This window comes from Uloborus diversus, unplaced genomic scaffold (assembly GCF_026930045.1).
Source record: "Uloborus diversus isolate 005 unplaced genomic scaffold, Udiv.v.3.1 scaffold_14, whole genome shotgun sequence".
In the NCBI taxonomy this organism is placed as follows: domain Eukaryota; kingdom Metazoa; phylum Arthropoda; class Arachnida; order Araneae; family Uloboridae; genus Uloborus; species Uloborus diversus.
The window spans coordinates 1,090,992-1,118,552 of NW_026558098.1; the positions used below are offsets into that span (position 1 = coordinate 1,090,992).

The following is a 27,561-nucleotide window of genomic DNA, read 5'->3' on the forward strand; positions in this document are numbered from 1 at the left end:
CGTAAATGAAGAGGAAGAACGAGGGTTCCTACGGTCACTGACGGGCAATTGATTCATCATCGAACAAGTCGAAGGTTTTTTCATAGACTAGTAGTAGTGTGTAAGAATCGCATGTGTGTGTGTAGTTTTATTTCTCAATAATTAACAATCTATTACGTCTAACATATCTAATTTTTTCATATTTTGTGCAATATATTAATTAATACAAATGTCATGGTGGCTAAGGGTGCTGTTTTATGCCTAGGGTGCTCTAACTATGATAAAACCTATTTAAATTTGGCGTAAGCAAGTTTTATGCGCTTTAATTAGAAAAATATATACAGAATCCTACTCCGCGGAAATTCAGTCATCGCGAAAAAGTCTGGAACAAATTAACCCGCGATAAACGAGAGTTGACTGTAATCTCAAAATTTTCAAATGACAGCACCCCACTAATTCCTTGCGCAAATTGATCAGCGATGATCCAGAAATGGATCAAACGACGTGTCACGAAAATTGTCTTGTTCGAAAATTTAAGCACCAACTGAAGAAATACGCTTTCCACTCTGCATTTTAAAGATTTTTTCCTTAAGTTTTGCACACGTGTTTAGGTGTTGGTGCTTCTACTACTGTCTTACCCTGCGAGTTACGCAAAATGCTTCTCTTTTATATTGTCATTAGGATAAACAATTTTTATCTTTGCAGATTTTGTCATGCCACTCCTTGTGTCCACTAAAAAATTTTCGACACTGAAGCCCTAAAAACGAGGTTCGAGAAGCTCTTGAATGGTTTTAATGGGTGGAGGGGGTTTTCAAAGTGTAGTATTTTGAAGACTTTCTTATTTTTAGACCGACTGGGGAAAAGGAAAAAAATGGTGCCCGGGAAGGGGGGGAGGTTAAAGAAACAGTAGGTTTTGGATGAAATTACCTGATCAATAGTCAGTAACTTTTGAAATTTTTTATTTTAAGGTTCTTTCCAAAAGCAATTCAGATTTTTTCGCAACATTAGGCAATCTATTGAAAGGAAGGGTTCGAAAATCCTCCCCTGAAAGGTAAAACGCAATTTCAGGTCATCTTTGGAGATGTTTAGAGGTAAGGGGAGGTTTTAGGGATCTTCCTCCGAAACTTTTCAAAATTTAAATTTTAAAGGCACAATTTCAGACTATATTTGGTAGTAACCTTCATGAAGGGGTGTTGGTTCGAGGACCCTCCTCCAGAAATGTTTTGAAATTGATGTCTGAAAAATGCCTAAATTAATGCGTCTTTACTTTTCTCCTTCCCTTGTCACATGTCCTATTTTTCATAAACATATTGTTATAATAACGGTGTGATGTCACTTTTTCTCACCCTCTCTTCCCCTTGTCACAATTTCATGAATCACCGTCTCCCCTAAAGGCATGACGTCCCTTGTGAATGACTATTTTTTACAATGTCAAAACGGCAATTTACTTAACAATTGCTTTTTTAACAAAATCACTTAATATAGTAGATCTACTAATGTATTTTTTAATACTTAATTATTGAACAAACTGACTTTTGCTACAGAGAGTGTGGCGGGAGTTAAAAGCAATAATCATGATACTTGACAAAATAGCCAAGCACCATTTAAGCATGATTTAATTCACTTATGAAATGTCTCAGTCATCTAATAATATTTTCACAATCAACTTTTATGACTTCTATAACCAATTTATAAGTCACATCTTTATGAAAAAAAAATATATCAAATTACTACATTAAAATCGCTCTTATACCTTCACCCCTGTGATGAAGTTAAGTTGTCGATCGAAGTATTTTAAATTACTGTCATAGAGGACGATTATGTAGTCTTGATCTGAAAAAGAAGGAGTTAGAACCAAAATAAAGGAGTTTGAAGGGCCCTTCGAAATAATTTCCTGAATGAAGGAGTAATGGAGGAGTTTTGAAGGAGCGTACGAACCCTGTTTTAAACACCATTGCATAGTACCAACTAACGCAGGGTTCCCAAACTTTAATGATTCAACATGATGAATTAGAATTTTCTCATAGCATTCTAGTCTGGTTTTGTACATATAAATTTTGTAACAAAAAAATCGACACACCAAGAAGGAGTTGTCCGATCTTGGTGCGTCGATTTTTTTTGTTATAGAGTATATTGTTACCATGGTCACTTCGCGGCACCCCTCACCTCTTCCTGTGGAACCCAGTTCGGAAATCTCTGATCTAACGTGATATAATTATTATTATCACTATCATATACAGCACACAACATCAATATCTCAAATCTCTTGGAACGGGAAAAAAAATTCGATATCGAGTTTTTGAGTGAACTCTCACAATTGCACACACGTACGCTATATGCATTTATATATGTACTATGGGACCACTTCGAATTACGATCAGTAAAGTAGTCTTCAATATTTTATGAGATTTTGAAATGAACAACATTTTCCACTTGATTTTTCACTTAAAAATTTAAAAATTCTAATTTTATCTTCAACCAGTAACCCCACATGCAAAAAGTTCTCAGCAGCCATTTTGTAGGAGTTAAAAAAACAGAATGATGAAAATGAGGAATGCATTTTCCGTTTTCGCTTGAAAACGGACGGACGAAAAATCGACCCCCTTTCTACAAAGTGAACAATATGTTCAAGAGAAATGCACAAAGATTCTAAACTCTGGTGAAAACACAGCACACCACTCATACCAACACTCCCCTATTATCTTGCCCCAAACCCCTATTCACAAAATTTTCAAGAAAAGGGGTGAAAAACGTGAAGCAATTGTCCCTGGAACTGGTTTTACTACAAAAATTGTCAAAGAAAAACGACAATTGAAACGCTGCTGTGCAAACATATCAAGGGTTTTGAAAAATAAATTTCGAGATTACTATGGAAAATACATGAGGTTTTTTTTAAGAAAATGCTGGGGAAATATTTTTTTCGAGACATCAAGGGTTTCGAGATAAGGCGGTTCGAGATATCAAGGTTTAACTGTATATATATTTTTTTGTAGCTAAAAGTTTGGAAATTATTTGTGAGCAATTAAACCAAAAATATACCTTTAATAAAAATTTTCCCCAGATTTTGGAGGGGGCCCGGGCCCCCTCAGCTTCTCCCTCATATACGCCCTTGATACCGTGCATCGTTAATTCAACTTTCGTACAGAGTAATATCGAACCCACGCACGTTATTTGTAAGTACACCACCCCAAACGAGGCTCGAAACGGGATTTAACATCTAAATCCACCCACCTGGGTCTGGATCTGGGGTGCGGCTCATAGGGGGCCTCTTCCCTCCTCCTGTGGGGAGGGGGGGCAGAGCGGGGGGCCACGCGTTGAGGACTGGGGCTCCTGTAGTGATGATCCTCCTCCCTGGAAGAGAGAAAAAGGAAAAAAATTCAACATTAATCATTTATTCTCATCACTTATAATAAGTGATGTGCATCGGGTAAATACCCAGAGGGTAGGTAAATATTTTTTGGGTATTTACCCAAAGCCTGGGTATTTTACGAAAAAAATGCAAAAAGCGAGTCGGATTTTTTTAAAAAAAATCTAAATATGAAATAATTGGTAAAACTGATACATCAGGGGCCAATCCAGGATTTTTTTCTCGCTACCTATTTTTGTGAAAGTATTGCATCATTCTATTTTTGTGAAAGTTTTTTTTTTTTTTTTATCAGCATTGTTTTCGTGAAATTTTAGAGGCATCCTCATTTTTGTAAAAGAGAAGTAGAACAAGTGATATTTTAGTTCGAAAAGTGTAAATGTCATCTAGTATTATTTTTAACAGATTTCGTTTCTTGGGGGGGGGGGAGCTAAAAAACCTAAGAAGTACAAAAAATACCATCGTCATTTCAGCTTAATGGGCTATGTACTGGGTACAATATAGGAAGTGATGAGAAAAACGGTTTCCCGAAACAGATGTTGAAAGATTGCGATAATATTGCATTAATACACTTTGGCGAGAAACAGCTAAAAATGAGTTAAAATACCACAAAAGGGTTGCTATTGAAGCGATTGTTCATATAAACCTGCTTAGATTTTATTTAATGTGTAAATTTTGCTTTAAACAGAGAAACAAAATTTATATTTTAAAATGCTAATTTTTGTGAAATTTTCAATGTTTTTGTGAAGCTACCGATTTTATTACTGGATTTTTGTGAAAGTACCGATTTCAAAACAAGATTTTTGTGAAGGTACCAAAAAACGGTAGCAAAATCAGCCTGTATTGGGCCCTGTACATACAAATGTATTGCACAGTTTATAATATTTTTCATTGAAAGACTTGATGAAATTATGCAAGAAACATATCGTGAACCAAAGAATCTTTCTTTTCAATGTCATTATTGGAAAAGTATAAGCAATTCATTATGAACTTCAGGATTTCAAAATCACAATCTAGGTTAGTCATACCCAAAATGAAAAAAAAAAAGGAAGCATGAGAGATGCTTGGAAGAATTTACTGAGAAGTTATTAAGACTACTGTTTGACCACGGATTGTATGTAATTTGGCAATCTGCCAAGTAAAGACGATTCCATCTGAATGAATCTAGCAGGGGAGAAGGGAAAATAACGATGGGATTCTGATGCACGCGTTTTATGATGTCACTAGTGCCTTATTCATTTATAGCATTCTCAAAAATAAAATAGGGGAAACAAAAATAAGCATGGAAACAACAAAAAGAAAATATTTTCATTTCGTTCAGGAACGTAAAAGCAAAATGGTAAGCTCAAAACTTCGTTGTAAATAAATAAATCAATTCATTTCTGCCGTGAGAATATGGATCGAATATACTTTAGATTTAAAATATGCTCCTGTGAGCAAATTTTCATTTTTACAAAACTAAGGCTAAATAATAGAGAAGCAAAAGTGCACATCTGAAACAAACCAACTAACAGCCCTATGAATTAATAGATACGTCCATTTCCACCAATAAACTGGATATTAGGCGTTCTATGTAATAGATGGTCAGACAGTATGATGTTATTTATTTATTCATTCATTTTATTGCTGTTTAAGTGATAACGTGGCAAATATAGAAGTTATCACATCAATAAGCAAAAAAAAAATCAAAATATTGTTTTCTGTTGCCTTGCTCATTTGCATTTGCTCCCTGGTACTTCATGATGAAAATTTATTTAAACTATTTTTAATACATGCAATTAGTGATGTAGCCAGAAGACCGAAATTATGCTTACTGGGATCATTTTGCTCTATGTTAAAAGGGAGAACGAGATAGGCATTTAGTATTCAGAAAGTGTTAGTTTGTCACTCACTTTGTATTTGTACTGGTAAAACTTCAAATTTTGCTTTGAAAAGTGAAAAACAAAAAAGAAAGATGGGGACACTGATTAGGCATATCCAACACATTTAATATGAATATCATATTAGATTGCTAAGTTGTGTCACACAATAATTCTTTAAATATGTGATCAAAATACAATTTTTGGGCAAAAAATTATTGTTTTGTATACGGTTGGTTACATATATATACAGGGGTCAATCCAGGATTTGTTTTCGCTACCTATTTTTGTGAAAGTATTGTATCATTTTATTTTTAAAAAAGTTTTTTTTATCAGCATTGTTTTTGTGAAATTTTAGACGCATCCTAATTTTTGTAAAAGAAATAGTGAAACAAGTGAAATTTTAGTTCGAAAAGTGTAAATGTCATCTAGTATTATTTTTAACAGGTTTTTTTTTGGGGGGGGGGGGAGCTAAAAACCTAAGAAGTACGAAAAATACCATCGTCATTTCAGCTTAATGGGCTATGTACTGTGTACAATATAGGAGATGATGAGAAAAACGGTTTCCCAAAACAGATGTTGAAAGATTGCGATACTATTGCATAAATACACTTTGGCGAGAAACAGCTAAAAATGAGTTAAAATACCACAAAAAGGTTGCTATTTAAGCGATGGTTCATACAAACCTGCTTATAATTTTATTTCATGAGTATATTTTGTTTTAAAAAGGGAAACAAATTTTATATTTTAAAATGCTAATTTTTGTGACATTTTGGACGTTTTTGTGAAGCTACCTGATTTTATTACCTGATTTTTGTGAAAGTACCGATTTCAAAACAAGATTTTTGTGAAGGTCCCGAAAAACGGTAGCAAAATCAGCCTGTATTGGGCCCTGCAAACTTACGACTGTCTGTTACTGGTGCCGTTACTCTACATGACCAACGTTTAATACTTATTTTGGCACTTTAATATGAATTAAAACTGATACATTACTAATAACTTTATGAATATAAATAGAAAAAAAGAAGATCATATTACTTTGTTAAGTATAGTACACAACTTTTTGGTTATGTTTAATAATAAATGAACAATATTACTGTGATTAATATACAGTCGGACCTCCATATATCGAAGTAGCAAATTTCCGTAAAAAAATTCAATCTATAGAAACGATCTTATTTTATCATACAAATCTCCTAAATCACTAAAATTAAAGCTAATTTTCGTGTATAAAACCCAATTTCTAATTGATACGAGCATCGGATTAAATAAAAGTTGAAAAATAAAAAATAACAGAAATTACATTTTTAAGTCGTCATACATCTTCATTCTTCTGTAATTAACTTGATTTGCAACATTGGGGGGGGGGGGGGTTCATTTTGACAATGTCATCGAGAGAAAAGGAAAAAAATCAATCTACTTAACTTGAATGATTTTTACTGAAGCTATAACGACCAGGAATGATAATCAACAGACAAAAGGGAGAACTTGAAACTGATTTGACAATGTTACTGGTTACAACTTAGATTTGAAATAAACTTGAGGGAATGTAAGAACTCCAGAACGAAACAACGACCTATCTACACACCCCTCAAACCCCGATTCCTTATGGGTTTTGTAGCAACCTTTAGTGAACATAATTGTCTCCCCTAATTTTCATTTTTCACGAGATAAACAGTCTGAAGTGGAAAAAAAGTCTACGAATGTCTCGAAAATATTTCGATATATAGAGATTTTTTCCATATATAAAAACAATTTTTCTACGTCATGAACCTAAAAATTTGCTGAAATTTCGATACATAGAAAACTATGATATGTGGAAGTTCAATATATGGAGATTCGATTGTACTTTTTATAATGAAAATACCATAGTTAAAAAAGTAAAATATTGAAAATATAAAAATGTCACGATCTTTTCAAATATTGGATATACATCGAGCAATATATATCGGCGAACCCTGCTTCCTAGGCATTGGATTTATCAAATGCTTAAAATGCAATGAATACAGCTACTTGAATGATGCAAAACACAAATGAAAAGCCATCCACCACTACGCCCACTGACCTGTGCATCTTCTTGATCGGGGGCTGGAAATGGGGGGGAGAGTGTGGCCTGGAGTACTTGTCCGGATAGGGGGAGATCCTCCCAAAGTCCCCCCTCGGGGGAGAGGGCTTCCTCTTCTCGAACTTGGGGCGCTTCACGCTGCGTAATCTGAAACAGGCAAAAGAATCTTCAAAAAACCAAAATTATACTTCGCGGGGTTTGTAAAGCAATCCTCATCCCCTCAACTTTGGTTCATGCTCCGGTAATATTACCTGTTGACTAAAAACTTTTCAGGAGAAATACCAAATGAAACAAGATAACCGGCCCTTCAATTAAATAAATAAAAACATGTAATTATCAATGCAGTCTTTCGGGACGATTGAGCCACAATGTCCCCTTTGTGCAGCTTTTACTTTTCTTTTTTGCCCTTAAGTAGCATGGGGATGGTAACACTAGCCTACTAGCCCCTAGCTACCTAGCCCCTTCATTGATGAAACTAATAAAAATTCAGTTTGTTTCTCGAAGTTCTTCAACAAGTTTTGCATATCAGTAAAAAAAAGCAGTCTTATCGCTCGAAGAAACAGAATAAATTAAACATTAAAATAATAAATGACCTTCACCCAACACTCGAATTATCCAAATAAAAAACAATTTGAACAAGGAATAACGAAATACTTTTTATTATTAAAACTACCAAACATATAATGCAGTAAAATTAATTAAAACTTTCCACACACGTACCTTTTGCTTTAAGAAACTTTAGAAAACTAAACTTGAAAGCAATTTCGGTAACTTAACTTCAACAAATCTTTGATGATTACATCGATAAAAAAAATTGAGATTTGCGATCGGCTCGATTTTCGAGAGTTAAAAATTGCCATGAATGCAGTGAATGGAGGGTGCAATGCAAAATGAATACATACCTCAATCTGAAACCCAGAAAAGAGGCAACCACTTTCTTCGAAGACTCGGGCGAATAGGGGAACATTTTCGAGCCGTCCGATTCGTGAGAATCCTTTCGAAAGAGTGCCAAACTTTGCAAAAAGGAATTTCAATAATGGTCGGGATTCGAGACGATCCTTTTCGGAGAGCAGTGAAATATTCTGGGGCTTGGTTCGCTTTCATTTTAAAAAGCAACTTATATCTTCACGATTCGAAAAAATTCATGACTCGGCACATCAGGACTAAAAAATCAACTAACTTTTCGATGGTAGCTCCGTTGGAAGAGTTTTGGAACGTAGTCCAACATGGTTGGATTTCTTGTCCAATGGCTTATTATTTCCCATGGGTTCTAATGTACATCAAAAACCAAAAAACGATCTAATTTACTGCATGTGTCAAATATTTTTAATATTTAATGGTAGAACATTCACGCTTTTGGCCAGGATATTTCTCTCACTTTAAAACAATTTTGAAGTGAATTTTTTTGGCAATGAAAAATAACAGGAACTTCACTTGGGATGTCGCCAGCTGACTTTTAAATTGAATTTCACAAGGCTGTAGTGGTGAGAGGAGTCTGACTGCAATGAGGAGGTTCTGGGTTCGAATCCCGGCTCGGGACTCCCTGTCTTCTTTCTTTCTGTTATTATACCGTAAATGGTTGCCAACCCTATAATTGGATCCTCATGGCATGCATGTCGTTTCTATTTCCCGTTTATCGGCTCATCCGACTATGCTTATCTTCGACTGCCTTTCGGGGTGAAGTTCCAGAATTATTCTCCATTTTGCATAATTCATGAAAATCTGTAGTTTCTTCTCCCTGCATGGACAAGTATGAGTTGTTCTGCTTTCTTCAAAGCAGAACAACTTGGGGAAACTGCCTTGCATAAGTGTATTGAATTTGAGGAAACCAGGAAAACATGATTTGATTTTACTCCTGTTGCTCCAGAAACACTTGCACTGACAAAGTATATAAAATGGAAAATGAACCTGATAAAGATAATCAAAGATGTTAAATGTTGTACGGTAAAAGTTGCACAGTCAAAAATCCTGTAGCACAGACTGGACGTGATTGCTTGACAGAACATTAGCTTAAAATAGCCAATTCTTCCGATGTACACCAGAGTTGAAGAACAGGTAACATGAATTCAAACCATCTTTTGACTTGCACTGGACTTGACAGAACATTAGATTAAAATATGCAATTCTTCTGATGTACGTCAGAGTTGCAGAACAGGTAACATGAATTCAAACCATCTTTTGACTTGTACTGGACTTGACAGAGCATTAGCTTAAAATAGCCAATTCTTCCAATGTACACTAGAGTTGCAGAACAGGAATTCAAACCATCTTTTGACTTACACTGGACTTGACAGAACATTAGCTTAAAATAGCCAATTCTTCCTATGTACACCAGAGTTGAAGAACAGGAACCATGAATTCAAACCATCTTTTGACTTGCACTGGACTTGACAGAAGATTAGCTTAAAATAGCCAATTCTTCCAATGTACACTAGAGTTGAAGAACAGGAACCATGAATTTAAACCATCTTTTGACTTGCACTGGACTTGACAGAGCATTAGCTTAAAATAGACAATTCTTCCGATGTACACCAGAGTTGAAGAACAGGAACCATGAATTCAAACCATCTTTTGACTTGCACTGGACTTCACAGAACATTAGCTTAAAATGGCCAATTCTTCCGATGTACACCAGAGTTGAAGAACAGGAATTCAAACCATCTTTTGACTTGCACTGGACTTGACAGAACATTAGCTTAAAATAGCCAATTCTTCTGATGTACACCAGAGTTGCAGAACAGGAATTCAAACCAACTTTTGACTTGCACTGGACTTGACAGAGATATAAGCAAATTGCATCGGAATGCCAGGGCCATCGTGAGCTCCTCTTCATATGAACTGAGGTATGGTTCTTTTGATGTTCCGCTGGTTTGTACCTTCTGAATTTCGTTCTATTGTAGTGACATTGGACAGAATTCCAGAAATAAAGCCATGTGTAACTCTGGACATTTGTCTGATTTCAGCATTTGAAAAAATCTGAATCAAAACAGTTGAGCTTTTAGAAAGATGGGGTCATCTTTCCAAGTTTTTCTTTCTTGTCTTGTGTTGAGCACTTTTAGCATTGAAGATGGAGCTCCATTGTAGCCACAAAGTAGCTATTTGCAAAGTTTCGTTGACAGTTTGTGCTTCGGTTACTTTTTTCTGCATTTGATGCAGATTTAAGCATAAAGTATTTTGGATCATTTTTTGTTTAAAGGCGTGTTTAAATGCACAGGATCTGAAACGGTTTCTTTTACCACTTTAAATATTTTATGGCAAGAGCCAGAGGAGAAACTTCAAATACATTTGGTAGACAACAAACGGAGATAGGATGGATTTCCTGGAAGCTTGCTTAATTCTGTTAGGTTAGGGACAATTTACATAGGTGTATTGCTTCTAGTTTCCGAGTATTCCCATTAATAAGTACCAATATCTGTGAGAGCTTGAGCAAGTAGAAATATCAGCAAAACTTGTTTGGAGAATCAAATGAACTGCAGCTGTTAAAGAAAGGTGTGTTGGATTTCCACTTTTGGTTTGCGTGAACCACTCGACATACTGCAAAATCTTACATTAAAGTCTCCACATCAGGTTTTGCTTTTTCTTTTTTTGTGGTAAAAGCTTGCATGCTGGATCATGAAAAGGTTTCCCAAAACATCCATCTTGAATATTTTCTTCAACTTTAGGCAAAGATATCATCTTCCACATTGTCAGTAGCTCTCTGACTCACCAATGGTGCTACAATCAGACGAAGATTGCACATTTCCGACTTTCAGGAGTCGATTTGCTCTTCCGTTCATCCAAACCTTGCAGGTTGGCCGACCATAGATTCGATCAGTACCACGAAAGCATGAAGATCTCCACATGGATGACCAAAAAGTGGCAGAACAAACAGGTGCTTCTGAACTGCATATAACTTTGTCGTATTTGTTGGGAGAAAACACTTAATATGTTGTCGAAGGTAGGGTCAATCATCAGCTGTTGTTGCAGGGAGAAATTCAGAGACCAGTAAAGGCAAGGTTGATGGCTTCAAAAATTGAACGAGAGACCTTGTAGTTGCCGTCGTAGCGTACAAATGAAATGAATGACCTGTTGGAAAACTTACGAATTTCTTTCTGGAGGTGAAAGCATCTTTAGGGTGAAGAAAATATTGGGCAATTTCCGATTTACACATGAACAGAGATTTGGAACACCAACAGTGCGTAATAAAAGCCACGACGGCCCTTCGGCATCACCTGGATGAAAACTTTTATTATGCACAAAGCTAAGTAACATATTAGTGCAATAGATGATTCGGAAAGAACTTATTACAGAAGGTATTATTTCTTGAGCTCTAATTTTCCTTATAAATATGGTATAGGTATGTCTAAACGTAAAAATGAGGTTTGATCATAAGATTGCGTAAAGTAAGCAATTTGAAGAAATGCTATAGATGGTTCTCATAGCTTCAACTACCATGATGACTTCAAGACACAATGGAATAAAGATAGGGTTGTTCTTTTTCAGACGGAATTTTCCTTCCCTATGTATCAGCAAGTGGCCGTACACACACGCTGCCCACCCGAACGTAAAACCAATGTTTTTCTTTAGGTTGAGGAACAACTATTTAAAGAATTAACTCACCAGATTTTTCACCAAGTAGCTTGTAAAATCAGAAGAGGGGTAATTTAAAGGATCATTTTCTCTTCCGGTTAAATCACCCACGAGCTTTCGAATTCAAAACCCACGCAGTTCAGTCAAAATTGAGTGCAAAAAAAATTTGATACCATGTTAATTTCTAGGAAGACTGCTGCTTTTCCAGACAAAAATGATAATTTGTCGCTTATCCAAAACAAAAAATGTAAAATAACTGCAGGTAAAAGGTTACTTCGGCAATAATGTATAACAGATAAACGAACCCGTTTTAGAGAATTCAATGCAGCACTTATAAACATAAAACAAACATGACATTTAAATTTCACAGAAAGATATTTATAAAAGTAAGGCAGTTAGGGTAACTTTGCAGAAAAGCTCACTTTCATAATCTGTTGATAATTCTTTTGGATTGAGATGTTTTTTGAAATTTTCTTTTTTTGAAGTCGGCATATATACGTGCGACAACACCGATTCGACATTATCATTTCCTTTGTTGGTAGACATTTTGGAGTTGACAAGTCTGCAAGTACTGAATGCGATGCACCAAATATTTGATTCATAGGTCATAAAACTGCCTGAAACTAATTTTGAAGACCTACTTAGAAAATGAGATAAAATTCAAAACTTTCTGCTTGGTTTCTTGAAAACTTGAAGTAGCCCACTCAAACAAATGGACACATTATATCAACTATAATGGATTAGACACTCAAGCCTGCTAATGCATGGTTTTTCTTGACAATGGTGTGTCATTACTTCAGTCTTAAATATGTCAATCTTCCCACTCTGATAACGGCGAATTGCTGTCTTCATATGCTTCTGAATATGTGATAAAATTTGCTGTCAAACTATCTTTACTAGTTGTACACCACTGCACCTCAAACAGACAAGAGAAATGAAATGCTTTTGTTATTATGCTTTTCATTCTTGTTGCGAGGATGGTTCAGATTTATCATTTTTGGTCTCAAATTTTTTCTCTTGGATGTAACCCAACTTCTTTTTGCTTTCCTTTCCTGTGTATTGCTTTTCTTCCCATATTCAGTCATTTTTCTAATCAAAAGTATAATCTAAGAAGGGGCAGACAAGGGAATTGAAAAAAAAAGGGACCTATAGTATAGGTAGAAAATTGATAAGAATAAAATGTACTAAACTGATCAACCTCAACATGACAATAAAAAATTTGCTTGACGTAATGTAGAAGTAATGAAATGAAATGAAAATAGTTATCATGTGTGTTTATTGTGTGTGTGTTTGTGTTATAACAGATCTGTGTGTGAAAAAGATGAATGCCTCCCTCATCTTCATACTTGATTAGTGAAGTGATAAACAACAAGTGTATTTATACTATTTGCATTTGCTGTCTGTATGGCACGAAATTTGTTCTTGTCAGAACCAAAGACGTAATTGACATCGCCAAACGGCACATTTATTTGCTATAGAGTGTCAGTTGATGGAACTCGAAAAAAGCTTCAGGACATTTTAGAAGTATTTTTTCTGCACATGGGTTTAGTTTTGTGTCTTTAGTTTGTTCTGAGCGCTTGGCTCAGCCATTTTGTTGATCAGCTTTCTTATTTTGTGAAGATCTGATGGCAGCGGATCATTTGTTTATAATATAACTTGAAGTTGATCATTCAACACCAACTTGTTTATTGCTCTTAAGTATCTTTCTTTTATGCCAAAGCTTTTTCGCTTTTTCATATCCCTGTGTTAGCACCCACATTTCGCACAAATGTGCATCAGAGAAAGGCTTACAGTGCATCAAGCAGAAAAAGCAATTACTTTGTCATCATAACGTCGCTTTAGTTGCACAGAAATGCGGTCAATCGGCTACAAGTATGTTGTATCATTCAGGATTTTTCTCAGTACATTTCTCGACTCTTAACTTATTGGAAATCTTCCGGAAGTGTGTGATATTCTGAAGTTCCATAACTGCGGGATTTTTTTGCTTGTTAGATGAATAGGAAACCTGTTGATTGGCATCTTGGTATGCACCAGAGAGATTTCATCAGATTCCATTTGCAGGATCATGTAAATCGGTACTTTAACATGCTCGAGGAATCTTTATGAGATCTCTCGTGAAAGACCGAAGATTCTACTCTTCGTAAAACTGCATCGCTTGAAACTTTTTTCAAAGAGCTTGCAAAGTTGAATGCAGAAATTTCTTCAAGAGCTTGCATGTCTTCAAACTGGGAAAAGAGGGTAGATTCTAAAAGTCAACTGCAGGATTTCGAGAAAGCTTCGGTCCTAGCTAAAATAAGGTTGCAGTCATTTTACAGGAAATTCTCAAGAGCCGAAATCATCTACTAAATTGTCAATAATGTGACAATTTGCGAGAAAAACTTGAAAAAAATAGTTCAAGAACGAAATCATTCTTTGAGGAGTGTGGGACTTTAAAAAAAAAAACAATACTTGAGAATACACATCTGGTATCGAGGACGAAAATATATCCCTCCAGCATTGCGAATACCAAAAAAAATATTTTTTTTTAAACTTTTTTAAATTGTTTCCATCATTTCAATCTACTTCTCTATCTTCTTCAATGTGAGACCTTACTGTTTTAAAATTATATATTGGCTTTTGCTTCTTTGAACCATCCTCATCTTTATCAAGCTTTTTCTTTCTTTTCTCAAAATCCATTTTTGTTTCTTCTTCGGAAGCTTCGGCTTCTTTCTTCTGTTTCATCGTCATAATGACGAAAAGCACAAGCTATTCATTACAGTGGATCAGAGGTGTGAGCATTGTAGTAAAATTGAAGATTGTGATGTGAACTTTTCTTTAAAAGAATGTATCATAAATGTGTGGGCTTTCCATTAATATAGATCACTGTGATGTGAGCTTTTCATTAAAATAGAATAGTGTGATGAGAGCTTTGAACCAAAATGAATGATTAAGAAGTGAGCTTTCCCTTCAACTGGATCACTAGGGAGCGAGCTTTCTGCCAACAGAAATGAATTGCAGAGATGTGAGCTTTTCAATAAAATGGATCAGTGTGATGTGACCTCTTCATTGCAATGAATCAGAGGTGTGAACTTTTCATATAAACGAATTGCTGGTATGTGAGGAGCTTTTCAATTAGAGTGGATGACAGATGTGTGAGCTTTTCAAGGAAATGAATTCTTGTGACCAGTTTTCCACAATGTAGAACATAGTCGTGCAAGCTTTTCACCAAAACGGATCATGGACCTGAGAGCTTTTCATTAAAACGGATCACTGTGAGGTGAGCTTTTCATTAAAATGGTTCATAGACGTGTGAGCTTTTCATTAAAACGGATCACTGTGAAGTGAGCTTTTTATTAAAATGGTTCAGAGACGTGTGAGCTTTTCATTAAAACGGATCACTGTGAGGTGAGCTTTGCATCAAAACGGATCATAGATGAATGAGCTTTTCGTAAAAACGGATCATCGTGATGTGAGCTTTTCGTTAAAACGGATCACTGTGAGGTGAGCTTTTCATTAAAATGGTTCATAGACGTGGGAGCTTTTCATTTAAACGGATCATAGATGTGTGAGCTTTTCGTAAAAACGCATCACCGTGATGTGAGCTTTTCTTTAAAATGGAACCCAGAGGTGTGAGCTTTTCGTTAACGGATGCCGTAAAGATACCTGTCCATCGAGACTGGAGAACTTGGGTTGCTGCTTCGGTGAGACATGGGGGGTCTTCTGGGGGGCGGGGTCATGGACACCCGCCTCATCCTCACGGGGGGAGAAGGGGGGCGCTTCTGAACGGGGTGCTTTACAGGCCTGGAAGAGAAAAGATCGAGTGTTAATATTTCTGAGAGTCATGAAAACACACAATTACAAAAAAAATGGTGAAAAAGACATTTTTTTATCTAATCCATATATATTTATCTCAGAGCCAAAAATTATTTTTATTTTCTTGTCTCAATATGGGCAATGCTGTGGTTGGGAAAAAAAGCTAGATCTGGAAAAATTTTGCTTAGCTGTTTTTTTTTTTTTTTTCATTTCTTTGCCTTTTATTTTATTTATATTGTTCTTTGTCTTTTTTTTAAATTAATATTTTGTACTTACCACATAACAACAACATAGCTGACACAGCAAATAAGCCAAATCACTTTTAGGTACAAATGAAAGAAAATATAACAGAATTTTAATCAGAAATGCATTTTTTTTTTTTTTTTTTTTTGTAAATTTCATACATTACTTGCCAACCTCCGAATTAAAAAAAACTAGAAGATTCTACTAGAGGTATATAGGTGACTCACCAGCGGCATATCTTCACAACAGAATTATTAAATTATGCTTTTAAATAACATGAAAGTGAAAGGGGGATTTTTCACCGATGTAAGCAAATTGGTAGCAGCAATTAGGCAGTCTCTACCAAAAAAGTAGCAACAAAAAACTACTAAAAATCCAAAAGAAAAAATCAATATTTTATGAAAATAAAATGTAAAATAAGTAGGCATAGGGTAGCACATGTTGAAATAACTTTAAACTTTCAAAATAATTGAAATATTTTCAAGATGCAAAAAGATGGAAATCTGCTGCCATTTTCGGCAAAGCGCGTGCTTAATTGAACATGCAATGTGGAAAGCTTCCAAAAACTTAATTTTTACTAAATGAGTTATTAATTGGAAAAATTCTTATTTCTTGGCCTTTGTTGACTAGAAAAGGGCGCCATCTATTGAGAAGAAAGTGAAACCTTTTGATCACTGACTGAAAAAACTGCAAAAACGGGAGAAAATCTTTAAAAAACGGGAAATTGGGAGAAGAAAGCAAAAAACGGGAGTCTCCCGCTAAAAACAGTCGAGTTGGCAAGTATGTCTTTGTTATATTAATAATATAACAAGGAGTCAGTATACAGATTATAATCCTTCTAATCTAAGCCTCGAAAAAAAATGAAAATGCAATAAAAATTGCTTAAATCATGAAAATAAAAAAAAGGATCAAATTGCTTCAACAGTAATGCTTTACATACTGCTGAAGCAATGTTTATACAATCATTTCTTCAGATTTCAATGATTTATACAATCGATAACTAATTTTGTTTCTTTTAAATAGTTGAGCTGAAAGAAGCTCTTTCTGTACACGTCCATATCAAATTACTTTATTTTCTCTTTCGAGTTTAAATACACTACGCTATTGCAAAATAAACAGTAAGCCTCTCCCCCATTTGTTATTTTATTTTTGAAAAACAATTGCTACGATTTTCATTTTTTTATGCATATCCTATAACTTAATCCTGAAATTTTGTTCGCCCTCCCAGACATTGTAATTGTGTTTTAAGAAAATTAACTATTTTACAAAAGTGGGCTCACCAATTATTTCACAAATGCTGCCTTAGGGCAGAGAAGGGAGTGGTCCGGGGGGGGGGGGAATTTGGAGGGAGGGGGACCAGTTTTTTTCCTCATCTGGTAAAATTGAAAAATTTTCTAGCAAAAAATGTATTCATTAATTTATAATTATATAACTCATTAATTTATAACTATATACCACATGTTAATGTGTTTTTTCTTGAAATATTTGATAATGATCAATATCCCACAAGAAAATAACTAACTTTGATAAAGCTGGAAGTTATCAGATAATTTCATTTCTTTATACATCAAGAATTATTTGCAACTTTTTCCCCAAAAACTACTTATATGCAGAACAGAATTATATCAGTAATATTAATTAGAAGAAATGTTTTAGTTTAATAAATGGCTAATATGTATGAATGTCACACATGTGTATGCATGAATAATGAGCATAACATACTAGAGAAAAGTTATGTTCCAAAATTTTGCAATTAATAAAATAAAAAATAAAATAAATTCAACTGAAAAGAAATATTTTTAATTAACAAAAATCCTATCCTATCTAAAATTAATTGTTGATGATGATTTAACTAATTAAGATATATTTTTGGGCTTTGAAAGAGGATACCTGTTGCATCTGCTTCACACGAAACGGAAAGGATTTTTTTTAAATAAATGTTTTACATAAATCTCTATCAAGAAGAAAAAATATGGATTGCATTTTAAATGCTTAACACTTAATGTTTTAAAAAAAAAAACACTTAATTTTTTCTTTTCTTTTCTTTTTTTTTTTTTTTTTTGGTTCAAATCAATTTTTTTTTTTTTCTTTTTTCAGAAAGGAAAAAAAAAACAATTTTTTTCAATACAAAACAAATGCAAGAGCATGCATTATTACAAGAAAAACTTAAAAATGGGTATAATTCAAGCTTGAGAAAATGACCTAGAGCTCCCGAGGACTCTGTATGGCGACCTGGAATGACTGGATTTCTTCAAGGGTGGTCCTTTCCCCATGGGGGGGCTCTTGCGAGACTTCATCGGAGGTTTCAACGATTCCCTCATTGCACCTAAAGAGAGGCAAAGTCGAAAATTAGTAAAGCCATAGGCAGTGCCACGACGAATACTCGACCAAATTCCAAGTACAGAAAGTCCATACTAAGTATATTTGTATAACACAGTTAATTTGTTCCTTGTAGTATCGAAACTGTGTTATACGAGACTTTTTTGAAACTAACTTTTTAACTCATTTTTCACACTCATTAATCATGTAACATAGTAAAATTCTTGTAAGGTATTGTGTTGTATCGAAACCGTGTTATACGAGACTTTTTTGAAAATAACTTTTAAACTTATTTTTCACACTCATTAATCATGTTACATAGTAAAATTCATGTAAATAGGTATTGTGTTGTATTGAAACCGTGTTATACAAGACTTCTTTGAAAATAACTTTTAAACTCATTTTTCACACTCATTAATCATGTACATAGTAAAATTCATGTAAATATGTATCGTGGTGTATCGAAACCATGTTATACGAGACTTAAAAATAATGTTATTCAAGGGACAAGTACCGTGTTCTATCGAAACCAAGTTTCATAAAAACAAAGTAAAAACTGATTAGAGTTATCAAATACAAATACAAAAGTGATGACCAGCAACTCAGGCATAGTCCATTTACAATCCCCAGTGAAGATCAATGGCCCTCTTAAAACTATTGACTCCCTTGCTCATGACCACCTCTTCTGGTAAACTGTTCCGATGTTCCACTACCCTGCTAAAATAATGATTTTCCCTGATATCCATGTTAGCCTGAGATTTAAATAGCTTAAAACAATGACCCCTCATCCTGTTTTCAGTGCTAAACTTCAGCCCCGTAACATATCTCATTTTAATGAATTTAAACAGCTGAATCATGTCCCCTCGGTCTCTTCTTCGCTCAAGACTGTACATTTTTAGCCTCCTAAGCCTGGAATCGTAATCTAAGTGGGAAAGTCCATTTATTAGCCTTGTAGCCCGCCTTTGAACCCTTTCCAATACATTAAAGGAGTTTGGTTTGAAGGAGTTCAAACCAAAATGAAGGAGTTTGAAGGGCCCTTCAAAAAAATGTAATTTCATGTAATTAGTTTTAGGCAATTTCTCCAATGCTACATTATGAAGATCTTATGAAAAATAAATAAGATGTGGTTATAAACTTATACAAATACAAAAGTGACGACCAGCAACAGGCTCTGGCCCAACTAGACTGGTTCCTAGTCGATTTACAATCCCCAGTGAAGATCAATGGCCCTCTTAAAACTGTCTACTCCCTTGCTCATAACCACCTCTTCCGGTAAGCTGTTCCACTACCCTGCTAAAATAATGATTTTCCCTGATATCCATGTTAGCCTGAGATTTAAATAGCTTAAAACAATGACCCCTCGTCCTGTTTCCAGTGCTAAACTTCAGCCCCGTAACATATTTCATTTTAATGAATTTAAACAACTGAATCATGTCCCCCTCGGTCTCTTCTTTGCTCAAGACTGTACATTTTTAGCCTTCTAAGCCTGGAATCGTAATCTAAGTAGGAAAGTCCATTTATTAGCCTTGTAGCCCGCCTTTGAACCCTTTCCAATACATTAAAGGAGTTTGGTTTGAAGGAGTTCAAACCAAAATGAAAGAGTTTGAAGGGCCCTTCAAAAAAATGTAATTTCATGTAATTAGTTTTAGGCAATTTCTCCAATGCTACATTATGAAGATCTTATGATAAAAGATAAATAAGATGTGGTTATAAACTTATACAAATACAAAAGTGACGACCAGCAACATGCTCTGGGCCCAAGTAGACTGGTCCTAGTCGATTTACAATCCCCAGTGAAGATCGATGGCCCTCTTAAAACTGTCTACTCCCTTGCTCATTACCACCTCTTCCGGTAAACTGTTCCAAGGTTCCACTACCCTGCTAAAATAATAATTTTCCCTGATATCCATGTTAGCCTGGGATTTAAATAGCTTTAAACAATGACCCCTTGTCTTGTTCTCAGTGCTGAACTTCAGCCCCGTAAGATCTTTCTTTTTGGGGCCAGATTGGACCCAATGGGTTTTTTTGAAAAAACCCATTATTTAGCCCACTTTTGGGGGGTTTTTTTTTTTTAATTTTCCGAGAAGTTTTTTAAAAAAAGACTTATTTTAAATACTTTCACAATTTAAACTTCTTTTTTATTTATTCTTACCACAGACAATGGACATAAAAAATGAATTTTGAACTTTAATGGTATTTCTTAACTCTTAACGGCATTAAAGAAATACTTCGAAGATTTTAAATAAATATATTTAACTTTTTTCTTTAACTGGTCTCAATTAATAACTCGAATTATCTTGACTAAGTCCTGTCATGTCTGATTTTCTCAATATTTGTAGATTGTAAAGAGGAAACTACTCTAGATAAAAGGCTTTCATGTGAATTATTTTCTGCAAACCAACACGTCACAAATCTCAAATGAACAAGGTATATTTTTTAGAAATTAACAGGTTTTACAAACGGTTGGACAGCAAACAGAATAGGATGTACAGTATTTTCATTATCTTACAAAAAGTTTAATATTTCTTACTCTGTACACAGAAATAGAAAAACAGGATTCAAAGAAATGTCTTGATTAAGCTGGAATTCAGTAAAAAGGGATTTAAACTACTTGAGGTTCTACAGTAGTTTTGCGTAACAAAATGAAATACAATAAAGTAAAATGCAAAAAAAAAAAAAAAAATGTAGTAATTAAAAACGAACAATAGATTTTATCACTCGAGAAGTAACTTTGCCCTAACTGCTGGTAATCATGGAAACTAAAAAATCTGAAACTTCACCATTCTTGGGTTTTGTTGTCTTTTTTACTTTTCTTCAGAAAACGCTGAATTTTCCAGCTTTTTTCAGCCCAATTTTTGTGCTGTCTATATACTTACGCTACAATATGCTACAAGCACCCCACATTTCTTTTTTTTTTAAAGTTTTAGTTTTTTTTGGGGGGGGGAGGGGTTATTTAAAAAAAAAAACCAAAAAACGAGGTCCATAGGCTTTTTTTTTTATTTTTAAAAACCGGGTTTTTGCGAACCCTGATTATAACCAGTTTTTGCCAGAGGGAGGTTCGAAACTGGTTTATGTCAGCAAAAAGTCAACCCTGGCTTCTTGCGGGCACCAAATTTAAAGGATATTTTCATCTTAAAAAATGATCAATTCTATGGCAAATAAACATAGTGCACATTTAAGGTACTTTTAGTGCTCACATTTTACAAAATTTTAGAGTATATGATTTGGCTTCTACGTAAATCTCATCTTGATCAGCTGTCCCCTTAGTCACTGCCTAAGAACAAACCTCATACTAAAATGCATCTCCCAGGCAAAAAACCGTACAAAATTTCAAAATGTTTTTCAGGATAACATAGAAAAGGAAAGAAAATTAAAAACCAAAAATATTTTTCAGGGCCCAATACAGGCAGATTTTGCTACCGTTTTTCGGTACCTTCACAAAAAACTTGTTTTGAAATCGGTACTTTCACAAAAATCAAGTAATAAAATCGGTAGCTTCACAAGAACATCGAAAAACAATGCTGATAAAAAAAAAACTTTCACCAAAATAGAATGATGCAATACTTTCACAAAAATAGTTAGCGAGAAAAAAATCCTGGATTGGCCCCTGACATAGAAAAGGAAAGAAAAATCAAAAACCAAAAACTGTTTTTATTATTAGTATTTTCTTGATTTATAATTCAGGTAAAGTTTGCATATCGTTCAGAAACCCATTTGTAACTATTCTGCTCCCAATTGCAACAATCATTCTTTCGATCAAATTGAGGATGATGATCGATTACCTTATAAGTAATTAATTCGACTTTCAAACATTAAGGAAGACAAAATCAAAATTGGGGGGATATTTCGATAATTGGGAATCTGGCGACCTTTCTTCATTGGCTCAATTTTTGGCTCCAGCCCCTGCACGAGAGTTAGTTTTCTTCACAAATCTAAGCAAAGAGATAGAAACATCTATTCACATAGGGTTACTATAAACCAGCAGGGTTACCAAAATTAAATTATTTACGCCAAAAATGAGACGACAGCGCCAGATTCCCAACTATCGAAATATCCCCCTTCAGACAAATCAAAAATATTATTGAACACAGAAGTAACATCTTCACCAGATTTTTGAATTTTTATTTTGAAGAATTCCAATTCTGAGGAATCTGCACAATCGATACTGCTGTTAGTTTTCTCGGGGATATTTCGATAATTGGGAATCTGGCGACCTTTCTTCATTGGCGTCAATTTTTGGCTCCAGCGCCTGCACGAGAGTTAGTTTTGGTATAGCTTTGATATACCCCCCCCCCCCCAAAAAAAATTAGGCGCCAAATCTGGCACTCCCTACGGACTTTTTAGGGTTGCTGTCTCTTATTTTGGTTTTGCCAATTTAGGTTTTTTCAGCTTTTAGGTTTTTGCTGTTGCCAAATTTAGTATTTTCTTGTATTTTGTACCTTTTATGAGTTTTTTTTTTAAGTTTTGAGGCAACAATTTTTGGTTTTCATATAGGTGTTAGTGCCATTTCATTCATTCGCAATTTGTTTGTGAAGTGATCAAGCAGATTCTGACTTGCTGTATTTTGCTGCAAATCTGGTTGCATTTTCCAATTATATTTTTTTTTTCTATTAATTATTTGTATCTTTTAGCTTTCAATATGCCTACTGCATATAGTGTTGTTGAAAACCAGGTATTTTGCGCCAACGCAAAAACAGGTATTTTGCTTGGCGAAGAAAAAAAGTCGCCAAATTTCCGATTTGGGGGGGTATATCAAAGTAGTTCGCCAAAATAAAATTATTTACGCCAAAAATGAGACGACCGCGCCAGATTCCCAATTATCGAAATATCCCCAAAATTGGTTCATCCGTTTAAACGCGACGAAGCCCAGACTAACACATAAAACTCAAAATCTCTCTTTTTCTTCTCTTTTTGTCGTCAGAGTTAAAAATTCTGACAGAATGTTTTCAAAAGGCGGACCCCTTCCGCTAAAAGTTTATTTATTTTTAAAACATCATTAAAAACCACAAACACACACGAAAAATAATAATAATAATCAGTTTTCTAACCGAAACGGTTTCAGAGCTCATTTTTTGAATCCTTTTTCCACGAAACGACGGGCATTCGAAATCAAAGACAATGACAGTAAATATAAACAAGTTTTTAAAAGCATAATCGAAGATCATTTAGGCGATAAAGTGTCAATAAAATGGAACCTCAAAATAATGATTTCAACAAAAAAAACAAACTTACTGTCTGATAATTCTTGGATTTGGAGTTATTCTCTGTTCGGCGTCGACAGATTTTCTTCCACTACGTAACAAACAAAATGGAGTTTCTTCTCTGAAACTCACTCTTTTCACTTCATTTCATTACTTCGCAGCACGCGATTTCGTTAGGATTGAGAGTAATGGACTTCGTGGAGAGATAAAAGAAAGTTTGATAAAAAGAAAAATTAATTTGAATTTAGTCGTCTTGTATTCAAATTACGTTTTTCGCAATCACGAGTGTGTGTTTGTATGTGTGTGTGTGTGGGGGGGGGGTATGTGTATGTGTGTAGGCATGTGTGTTTGTGTCTGTGTGCAGTCATGAGTGTGTGGGTAGTTGTGTGTATGAGTATTTGTGTGCGTGGGGGCGGGGTATGTGTATGTGTGTGTGTAGGCATGTGTGTTTGTGTCTGTGTGCAGGCATGAATGTGTGCGCAGTTGTGTGTATTTGTGTGTATGTGTAGGTGTCTGTATGCATGCGTGTATGTATGTGTTTGTGTGTGTTTGTGTATGTGTGTAGGGGTATGTGTGTGTATGGTGGTGTTTGAGTATGTGTTTGTGTGTGCGTGTGTGTTGGTGCGTGTATGTATGCGTGTGTGTGTAGGATATGGACGCAAAAACAGTCAAATGAAAATGAAAGCAATAAGCAATCGTGATTGCTCAAAAAGTTTCCAGGAGTGAAAATGTGACAAAATGGTAATAATAGAAAGTTTTCCACCAGCTACCTTTAAAGCGCATGAGCAGTGCTTGGCGTGCCATCGCCTACGCAGAAGTGCACACAAAGGGGCAGATGCATCTAGAGTCCCTATAATAGGGACTCTAGACGCATCAAGGGGCAGACAGCGCCAATGAAATTTTTAGGGGGAGAGTTTGAAAGGGGAGGCTTCCGATCTAGGCAGTCTTGGTGACATTTAGGAAGGTCTGATCCATATTTAGAACTTCAGCAGTACGTTCGAAACATGCTTCAGTCTCACATGTTGCTCGTCCTCATCGCAGGGCTCCCAGAAGCCATTTTTCAACAGGAAAACGCTCGGTCTCACACAGCAAGGGTGTCACAGGTCTTCTTCCACCATATTAAACTTTTCTGTCCTGCTAGATCCTCTATTTCGTTACAAATCGAGTATATCCCTATCGGTTGGGACGGTAGGCCCACGAGTTTAGTGGAATTAGTAGCGCGTATACAGTAACTGTAACGAGATGACGTAGGACATCATACGAGACTTTCTTGGCTCACAGCTCGCCTGTATCACTTTGTGTATACATGCTAGGGTACTAAAACCTACATTCATTTCGGATTATTTTAATAATAAATGACAGTGGCGGCAATTCGAGGGAGGGGGCGGCAGGGGCGGATTTACAGTCTATTCAAAAGGGTGGCGTTTGAAAACCGTAAATGCCATTCCTTCCCCCAAACCCGTCTACAAGAGGTCAAGGAGTCAACTGCCCCTCCCCTCTTTATCTGTTTTTTAAATACTAATCGCACCTCATAAACCTATCGTCCCCATGAAGTATCAAATCTCCCTTTGGGGGTTGTCACCCCCAGGGTTGAAAACCACTGTTCTAATTCATAGCAATGTATTATCATACCAGTATAGTGTAGTCCATGGCAGAAAAAGGTTGGATAATCATATAGAAATATAAAAATTACTTAAGTTCAAAAAAGGGAAGAAGGGCGAGTTTAGGTTCAAATTGAAAAGTGGATAACGCTGTCCATCCTCGACTACAGTAACTGTCTAAACTTAATTTAAAATAAATTTGTGGAATATACTTGAAACTAGTAACGATAACTAGTACAGTAGACCCTCATTTTACGCGGGGGTTACGTTCCCCGGAAATGCCGCGTAAATCGAAACCGCGTAAATTGAGACTATAGGGGTTTAGGTCCGTAGATAACAAAATACTTCATTCTAGTGATGACTAATTGTATAATAAGTTTAATGCATACTTATATCGACTTTTATGCACAACATGCATAAAGAAAACATAAATTAATTTCGTGTTCTGTTTATAAAGAGGAGCTGGCTGTTATAGTCTTTCGGCAGTCATTAAGAATTTTTCTCTGTAGTTCTTTGCAGAGCATTAACGCATCCACGATCACTTGCGTCATTTCCATGATAGAATCTTCCTTCACCAACAAATCAGAAAGATCATTTCTATTGTCTAGGAATGGCTCAAAATTTTCAATGTGAACATTTTTGGTTGTGCGTCATCCAGGGGCGTAGCTAGGGGGGGGGTTAACCCCCCCCCCCCCCCGAAACGTTAGTCTCAAAAAAGAGAGAGAGAGAGAGAGAGAAGAGAGAAGAGAAAAAAAAAGAAAAAGAAAGAAAAAAGAAATGGCAAAAACGATAGATAAGATTATTCACAGCCATAATTCAACTACAACTTTTTTTTTTTTTTAAACCAGGCCTAGTTTCTTCACTACCACATACATTATGCATTGATGACAGCATATTTGAGTAACGATATAAATGTTTCGTTAATAACTTTGGATGATTTTCTGAAAAAAATCTGAACGAAACATGGTTTCCCTTTATTTTACTTTTTGTTTTTGCGCCAACTTCAAAAATTATGTTTAAAAGTATTATCGATGGTGTTTAAGAATAAAATTATTTTTCACTTTTTAGAGCAATTTTGAAGTCGGTTCTATTTTTTTTTTTTTTTTTTTTTCAAAATTTTTTTTATTGCGGGTTATAATTTAAGAAGTCTTTTTAATTTTATTTCATACTTTTAGTGCAAACCAAGTTGATGAAAATAGTCTTTATAGTCTGACCACCGATGAGATTGAAAGTCAAACATCCAGTTTACAGGAGGAAATGAAAGTATCTATTAGCTTTCAGGGATGCCAGCTTTTGTAGATGTGTGTTAGCCTCTAAATTAAGCAGTCACACTGAAATGAACGGAACACGCTCATCAGATATGTGATTCCCCCCTGATTTGGATAGATTGGTTTTGACAAGACGTTGCTCGAAAATTTCTCTTTAAACTAAACGGAGGGAAAAGAAAAGAAAGTTGAATTTTCCATAACATTAAAAAAAAATTCTTTGCTTTTCTTTTGTTTGACACAAGTACCGGAATTGGGGCACCCCATTCCAAAGTATGTAAGATTCACCTCCCTCTTATTTTTTTTTTAATAATAAAAACATTTACACACACACACACACACACATATATATATATATATATATATATATATATATATATATATATATATGCATATAAAAGAAGTAACCCCCCCTCCCCCGAAAGTCAGGTCTAGCTACGCCTCTGGCGTCATCGACCTCGGTATCCTCGTTTTGGTCTCCTTTGTCACTCCTAAAAGCTCTTCTTCCAGTGAGTTCTGAACTGTGTGAGTTGAATAACTTTACTTCTGAAAAGAGCTCTCTAACCAATCACATAAAAGGTCTACAGTGGCCCAAGCTCGATTATTAGCACGCCAAAATGCAGTTGATTATGCATAATCTGCAATCTTTAGGAATTTGGATTTTGAAAAAGGGAAAAATTTTGTCTGTTTGCATGGCCGCATTTGCATAAAACCGAAACTCATCCGCGTATAATTAAATAAAGGTGTGAAATCTCAAACCGCGTATAATCGAAACCGCATAAAATAAACCCGCATAAATCGAGCTTCTACTTAATTCCTTTAATTCTATATTATTGGTTTTAGAAAATGACGGTCATCGTGGGGGCGGTCGCCCCTACCGCTCCGCCTTCTAAATCCGCCACTGGGGGGGGGGGGGCGACTGCCCCCGCACTTTTTTCATCATCAAAGATTGGCTGAACGTTATGATTTTAATTTCAAAACATTATGGGTGAAAATTCCCCAAACGTTAACGACACCAAATAATGCTAAAAATTTCAGTTTTAAAACTTCTATTTTGAAAACTGCGTTTGCTCTAAGTTTGCTAAAGATGGCTTTAATTTAATTGAAGATACCATGCCTTGCCATCAATCTTCGAGTTGAACCGAAGCATTGCTTCGGTCACTCGTCTGGTCTGTGCTAATTCTATTTTAGCTACCAGTTTGTTCGGCACTCTTGGCTTCCTTAAGAGGTTTTCCACCTCCAGCTCAGTCACTTTCCCATGCCGGGCTGATGAGTGCTAATAAGCACGAAACTGCAGTCCTCGG

At 35.4% G+C, this 27,561-nt stretch overlaps 1 protein-coding gene across 1 annotated transcript in view; it reads right to left on the reverse strand.

Annotated features, from left to right (window-relative positions):
* LOC129232823 (serine/arginine repetitive matrix protein 1-like) overlaps positions 1–23,523 on the reverse strand; it is a 48,127-nt gene extending 24,604 nt beyond the window's left edge. The window contains exons 1-5 of the mRNA XM_054866921.1: positions 23,423–23,523; positions 18,074–18,197; positions 15,479–15,616; positions 7,268–7,414; positions 3,211–3,330 (exon numbers count right to left, since the gene is read on the reverse strand). Of these exons, the coding sequence (XP_054722896.1) occupies positions 3,211–3,330; positions 7,268–7,414; positions 15,479–15,616; positions 18,074–18,192 (524 nt within the window). The 5' untranslated portion in view covers positions 18,193–18,197; positions 23,423–23,523. The remainder of the gene's footprint in view (positions 1–3,210; positions 3,331–7,267; positions 7,415–15,478; positions 15,617–18,073; positions 18,198–23,422) is intronic.
* Between the last annotated feature and the right edge of the window lie 4,038 nt (positions 23,524–27,561).